This window comes from Lathyrus oleraceus, chromosome 5 (genome assembly GCF_024323335.1).
Source record: "Lathyrus oleraceus cultivar Zhongwan6 chromosome 5, CAAS_Psat_ZW6_1.0, whole genome shotgun sequence".
Taxonomy (NCBI): Eukaryota; Viridiplantae; Streptophyta; class Magnoliopsida; order Fabales; family Fabaceae; genus Lathyrus; species Lathyrus oleraceus.
In genome coordinates, this window is record NC_066583.1 from 101,782,211 (window position 1) to 101,789,958 (window position 7,748).

The 7,748-nt window shown below is 41.1% G+C and overlaps 1 protein-coding gene across 1 annotated transcript; it reads right to left on the reverse strand.

The window, feature by feature from the left end:
* Positions 1–234: 234 nt before the first annotated feature.
* On the reverse strand, positions 235–963 carry LOC127079016 (uncharacterized). Its single transcript, XM_051019433.1, has one exon. It carries the CDS (start codon positions 961–963, stop codon positions 235–237), a length of 729 nt encoding a protein of 242 aa, XP_050875390.1.
* Between the last annotated feature and the right edge of the window lie 6,785 nt (positions 964–7,748).

Genomic DNA, 7,748 nt, shown 5'->3' on the forward strand with positions numbered 1-7,748 from the left:
TATCACTGATCATGCCCGTTCGTAAGGATCACTAAAGGAGAAAAATTTAAATTCCGCTGCGTTTTGGGTCGCCCTTCTCCTTCACATTGTTGTCCAGTAATACCCAGCCCAAAGGATCTTCTTGGCCATATCAGAACCTTTTGCATGTACACCCTCGTAACCTTCATATATGGATTTTAAGATCGTGCTAGCTTCGTGTCTATCCATGCATCTGAGTAGTACTGAATCATAATTTCACTTGTATAACACATCACCGCTTAGGAAAAACTTGGAAGAGAGTCTTCTCAGAGCCTTTTTATCAGTAATGGATATACCCTTGGAATACTGCTGCTTCTCCATAAATGTCTTTTTGTCATAGAACCAGGGCTTATCATCAGGATCGACCTCGGTTGCTAGACAATGTGTTGATTCATCTAAGTGGTCAATATGGATGGTTGGCGATTCATTCTTCCATTTGAATTTGAACATAGATGCCAACATGGCTAAAGCATCTGCCAACTGATTTTCCTCCCTAGGAATATGATGAAAAGAGATTTCATCAAAGTAGGGTATTAGTTTTCTGATATGCTCTTTATAAGGTATCAACTTGCTATCCTGAGTCTCCCAATCACCTTTTACCTGACTTATTACCAGAGCTGAATCACCGTATACCTCAAGAATCTTGATCCTTAAGTCGATAGTCTCCTCCAAACCGTAGATACATGCTTCATATTCTGCCATATTGTTGGTGCAGTCAAAACATAATCTGGCGGTAAATGGGAGGTGGAAACCTGTTGGAAAAGTGATAATTGCGCCTACGCCATGACCACGAGCATTGGAAGCACCGTCGAACACAAGCGTCCATCGCGATCCTGGTTCGGGGCCTTCCTCAGGGCTTATCTCGGAGCCTGGCATAGTGAAGTCTCTGATAAACATGATGTCTACGTCTGAAAATTCAAACCTCAACGATTGATAACCTTCCATAGGTAGGTGAACAAGGTAGTCAGATAGAACACCCCCCTTTATTGCTTTCTAGGTCACATACTGGATATCATATTCGGTCAACAACATTTGCCACCGAGCAATTCTACCAGTAACATCAGGCTTTTCGAAGATATACTTTATCAGATCCATTTTGAATATCAATAAAGTAGTATGGCAAACCATGTATTGTCTCAGGCGTCGAGCAACCCAAGCCAAAACGCAACAAGTCTTCTCTAAAAGTGAGTATCTGGTCTCACATTCAGTGAATTTCTTGCTGAGGTAGTAAATGACATGTTCTTTCTTGCCTATGTCGTCGTGCTAACCTAAAATGCAGCGCATAGATTCATCGAGTACTGTGAGGTATATAATGAGTGACCTACCAGGAACCGGTGGTATGAGGATCGGTCGTTCTTGTAAGTACTTTTTTATTTGTCGAATGCCGCTTGACAATCGTCGTTCCACACAATCGATTAATTCTTTTTCAACAATTTGAATATTGGTTAACAAGTGGCTGTTAAATGTGATATGAATCTAGAGATGTAATTGAGTCGACCAAGGAAACCTCGAACTTCTTTTTCTGTTCGGGGAGATGGAATTTCTTGTATGGATCGGACTTTGTCGGGATCAACCTTAATACCTTTCTGACTGACTATGAAACCCAGGAGCTTACCGGATCAGACCTCAAAAGTGCACTTAGCTGGATATAGACGCAACTTGAACTTTCGGAATCTGGAAAACAATTTCCTCAGGTTCTCTAAGTGATCTTCCTCAGTTCTAGATTTGGCAATCATGTAATCCACATAAACCTCAATCTTCTCATGAATCATATCGTGAAAAGAGGGTTACCATGGCATGTTGATATGTTGCCCCTGCATTCTTCAAGTCGAACGACATTACTTTGTAGCAGTAAGTTCCCCAAGGGGTGATAAAAGTTGTCTTCTCCATATCTTCTGGCGACATCTTTATCTGATTATATTCGAAGAACTCATCCATGAAGTAAAAGACGGAAAAATGACCTGTATTATCAACCAAAACGTCAATGTGAGGCAAAGGGAAGTCATCCTTTACGCACATTCCGACTTTGCCGTCTTTCTTCGAAACTGGAGTGGTGTTAGCAACCCACTATGGATACTCAAAAATAGCCAAAAAGCCAACATCAAACTGCTTCTTAACCTCTTCTCTGATCTTGAGTGTCATGTCGGATCTGGTCCTTCTGAGCTTTTGCTTGACAGAAGGACATTCAGGCTTGAGCGATAAGTGATGTTCAACGATGCTGGTGTATAACCCTGACATATCTTGATATGACCAAACAAAGACGTCAACATACTTGTGCAATAACTCAACCAACCTGGAGTGTACGTGCTTAGCAAGAGATGCCCCAACTTTTACTTCTTTTTTATCGGTTTTAGAACCCAAATTAATGACATCCTCTGGTTCTTTGTATGGCTGAATCTCTTTTTCTTCGTGCTCGAGGAGTCGTGCTAGTTCAGCTGGTAATTCACAATCTTCCTCACTGTCATCTTCAACTTGGTTGATTGGAATTCCAGATTTATAGTTGATTCTTTCCATATCGTAATCAATAGTTTTGTTTGCTCTGCATGTGATGAGCTTATTTTCAGTATGCTTTTTTTAATAAAGTGGAAAAAGGGAAAAGAAATCTTTTGCCATTTCGTTTTTTGGTGAAAAAGTAAAAATAACTGAAATAAAAAGGAACATAAATTTTGCATGCAAAAGTACTTTATTTATTTATTCACATAATACTTTTAAACATGGAGGCCCTTACAAGCTATCCTCTTATCTCGGGCGGGGACAAGGGAGTGAGAAAACAAAATGCATTGCGTTTTCTCCGAATACACTACAGGAATCACAAAAGCTATCCAGTTAGAGAGCTTGAACCCTGGAGGACATCTACGTACGAGGCTATGAGTCTCCGGTTTGTTGCCATTGGATTCTTAGACGACTGCCACAGTATGATCACTTTGAAAGCCGGTGCTGCTGAGTTTGACCGGGTTGAACTGCTTATTCTTTGGGCTTGCCTTGAGTGCTGACGAACGATAACTAATACCAAATCTATCGCACTTCTCCACTATGTCGACAACTTTACCCCAGTCGGAAAGTGAGCCTTTCTCCAGAGTCTGCTTGGCGCTTCTGACCGAAGATAGGATGGAAGAGGATGATTGATCATGATTAGCAGTAGCTGAACTGACTTCTTCAAAATCTAAACAATGGAGTGAATCTCAATAACTCCTTCATCTGTATCGGCATATCTAAATGACGAGATTTCACTAACCAACAGGTCTTCTTCACCACATACAATTACCAACTTCTCATCAATCAAGAATTTCAACCTTTGATGTAGTCTAGAGGTGACTGCCCCTGCAACATGAATCCACAATCTACCTAACAGACAACTGTAAGTTGGGTTGATATCCATAACTTGGAAGGTAATGCTGAATTGGTGAGGTCCAACACAAATAGGCAGATCCACTTCCCCAATAACCTGTCTTCAGGAACCATCAAAAGCTCGAACAATCAGTGCGTTGGTCCTCATCTCGGGTCGTTTAAACTACAATTGACCTAATGTAGCTTTTGGCATTACATTAATCGAAGTACCAATGTCAACTAGAACTCGAGAGAGAAGAGAGTCTGTGCACATGACTGACATATGTAGTGATTTATTATGGGCGTTTCCCTCAGGAGGTAATTCTGCCTCATTAAATCCTAAATACCTACTAGATGTGATATTCGCAACCACGCCGTCAAATTGATCGACTGTGATATCCTGCATCACATGAGAGGTATTCAAGACTTTCAACAACACCTTACGGTGAGCCTCAGAACTCAGTAGTAAAGACAAAATAGATATTTTGGAAGGAGTCTGGTTCAACTGACCGGCGATCTTGAAATCACTCTTCTTGATCAATTTGAGGAATTCTTGGCCTTCCTCAAAAGTGATGCTCTTCTTGTGATCTTCAACTTGCTCGTCTTTAACCATCGACCCTTTACCCTTATACGTTTCTGATTCTACAGCTTTGTCTGCAATAACATTCGTCGGTGCTGGAACAGTTGTCACGTTTGAAGTGGCTGATACATTTGCCCCTGCCTGCGGAGGAGGAGTAGGAAGAACCTTCTCTTTAGGAGGGATAACTGTTAGTGATGGAGATACCCTAGGAGTGTATTTTGGAGCGAATACATGACCACTGTGAGTCATGCCTCTCGTCCCAGTTGTATTGACGATTTCAGTGTTAGGAATACAAATTTCTTTTCCCCCCACATACGTTGTTGTCTCATAATTCCAAGGCACCGCCTTGGTGTTCTATTACGGAAACGGACTAGGAACACGAAAATGGATTGGCTGAATCCTCTTGGGAGGAGCTTCAACCTTCTCATTCCTATACACAATAGTTATCGGTTCGATTACTACAACTTCTTATACTGCCTTGGACTTGGAGAACTGTATCAACCCTTGATCTATCAGCTCTTGCACTCAACCCCTTAACTCGTCACAATTGTCCGGATCACATTCACATACTGTGCAATCTTCATGTATACCTCCTAGAAACCTAAACTGTTCAAGTCTCTTCAACACAACTAACTGCGGAGTCTTCACATCATCGACCCGTAGTACATATTATGCCGTTTCGTCTTCAATAATGGCATTGACTGCTGAACCACCATAATTAGGCAAGGGGTTCATTTTTACATTAGGCTTTTCCTTGGAGAAAGACAAAATCTCCTGATTAATCAAGTATTAGATTTTGTATTTGAGGGTCCAACAGTCCTTGGTAGAATGTCCTATATACCCGACATGGAAAGCGCATGAGGCATTAAGATTGTGCTTAGGATGAAAAGGAGGAGAGGCCGTAGGGATTTCTTTTGGTAAAATGGCCCCTACGTGAATCAAAAACGGTACCAATTCAACATATGACACCGAAATTTTATCAATTTGAGGGTTATTACCAAAGTTATTCCTGTTATGTTGACTTCGGCCTTGACCCTTGTTGTCACAAATGTATTGTTGATTCTTATTTTTCTAAGTAGGTGCTGGCTGTTGATTGCATTTCTGCGGTTGATACTTGTCGCATCCGCGAAAATCAACCGGCGGGACTCAAATAAAAACACAACACAGAGCCGCCACTGCGCGTTATTTATCCCAATATAGGGAAAGGAAACGCTCAGAGAAACCTGGAAAGGAAATGGTCTTGCGACCAAAGAGAAAGGGTAAGGGAGTCGGTTACGCAAGGGGAAGGTATTAGCACCCCTCACGTCCGTCGTACTCGACGGGATCCACGTTCTAAAATAAAGAATAGGTTGCTAAAACATCACACACACACACGGGGAACGCAGGTGGGGTTAGGAGAAGGGAGCTCGATAGGACGTCGCATCCTATGCCTACATATCTTGTCTGGAACAAGAATCAGAGCCACTGTAGTTCGGCTTACGCACGCCAAACAACACAAAACACACAAACATATGGCAAACATGGAGCCCGACAGCCAATCATTGGACTTACGTCAGCATCCGAACCAAAACACGCACAAAACGGCAAACGCGGAGCCCGACAGCCAATTACTGGACTTACGTCGGCATCCAAGCCAAACACACAGTCAGATAACAAGTAAACGCACGCAAAAAAGAAAAAAGGTTGCCCGGAGTGGTCTCGCACGACCACCTGCCTACATACCTCGTCTGGAACAAGGATCAGGGCGATGTAGTTCCCCCTAAAGGGACTGAATTACTAGCCAGAAACCAGGGGAAGACACACTACCAGGGAGCTGGACTCGAGCCTAGTGTTGTCATGCATCGTTACCCTAAGTTCAGTTTTCTATCCTACTTGCCTAAGCAAACTACTCCTATCCAGGAAAGAAGCAAGCATACAAGCATACAAAATAATTCAAGCATACATCAAATGAGAACAAGCATCTCAAACAGATATCCACATAGCACGCACTATAACCAAACAAGTGGGCTCACACAATAGGTTTGACTGCCTCAGCAAGTCATCTGTACGGGCTGTGTTTGCTCTTAACCTTGCCATTACGAGGCTAAGGTGAAGCAGATGAAAGGTGAAGTGAGGATCAGACCTCACAGCTCTTATCCCTGACCAGGGAGAGCTTCAGACAAGGGAGCGTGGGTCCAGAATGGAGGGACCCTTCTACGCTCGAAGACTCTGACTCGATTGTGCAACAACACAGATCTTGGGTTTGTGTCCCAATGCATCAACACACAGCCGTGTGAGCAGAGGGACGACTCACAGAATAGTGGGGGATAGATTGCATATCCCTACCTTCCACCAATTGCCTCATAGAGGTCTTTCACCTGCTTGGCACAAATGTAAACAACCGCAAGCATCGCCTCTTAAGGAGGACTTCAGACAGTTTGCCCGGTCAAATAACAGACCAGGTCTCCAGACTACATGAAGTTAGGAAGTTATACCTCAATGCAAGTTGCTTAAGCAAAGCAAAGCAAAAGTTCACAAGGAACTGAGCAACTAAAAGTACCTGGAAACAGTCAAACACAGTTAGTACTCAGACAGACAAAAATAAACAGCAAGTATTAATCAGTCAGACTGTACAAACTAATGCACATCAAAGGCAAGCTATGAGCTCAAGCCCAAACTTCACAACCTACAAAACAAAGTTATGTTAGTGTAAAAACATCAAACAACATCAATTGAATTGACTTGGATCATTCTCCATAAACATTGCACCTTTTCATCCTGAAAAATCAATCAAATGTTAGAAACTAGACCACTAGGCCAAGCCTAGGGTCCAAAGGTGACAAAAATGTCTAAACAGCAAGGGATCTCTAACCAAAGTCAAATTAATGTCAAACAAGAGGCAACACAATTAGTCCCATGTCCATATCATTCATCATGTTCATTTTATGCACAAAACAAATCAAACTAGTTCAAATGGAACACCAAACATCCAAACAGAACTATTGCATTCAAATCCATATCAAAACAATTCCAAAAATCCTCAAATAATTTACACCTAAACAGGACATAATCAAGGTCCAGCATGTCAAATTTTAGCTTAACTGGACAAAGGAAACCATGTCAATGAAAATCAACAAAAACAGACACAATTATATGAGCCAAATCACAACATCAACACATGCATTCACTTCAAAAATTCATAAGTCAATGAAAACAATAAAGAAATGACTGGGACCAAAAGCATCATGTTCTATCATGTGTCTATAACCAGCAAGCCAAATTTCATGTTCATTCAATACCATATGAGCATTTCACACAAGATCTACCAACATATATCACATGAACTTGCACATTTGACCAACAGAGATGAAAAATAGCAATCAATTTGAAAATGCCACATAAAATTCCACAAAAATTCACATAGCTTCTTAACATGTTAATGAACACCCCTGCAAAATTTCACATCATTCTAACAAGCCTAAGCCATTCAAATAAATCCAGCAAGTTGACATAATGAGGTGTGACACAAATTGTCACACCTAGGTTCCAAAATTCATAACTCAAACACCAGGAATCCAAAATCCATGAAATTTACATGTAAATAAACATCAACCAGTCTACAATTACCACAAAAAATTTCAAGCATTTCTTTGTAACCATGAGAATTTCACAATGGATATGGCAAAGTGTACCAAAATATATCACATGTTAATCAACCCTAAGTCAAACACAATTTTCACCATGCACAACTTCAATCAATAGGTCAATAAAATTCTTCAGTCAATTAGGAAGTCAACAAAAAAAATCCACACATTTTCCTGATTTTTAAAACATTTTTTATGAA

What these genes read in the sequence shown, in the direction of transcription:
- LOC127079016 (XM_051019433.1), bottom strand. Translation starts at nt 963, where the DNA reads ATGGAAGGTTATCAATCGTTGAGGTTTGAATTTTCAGACGTAGACATC.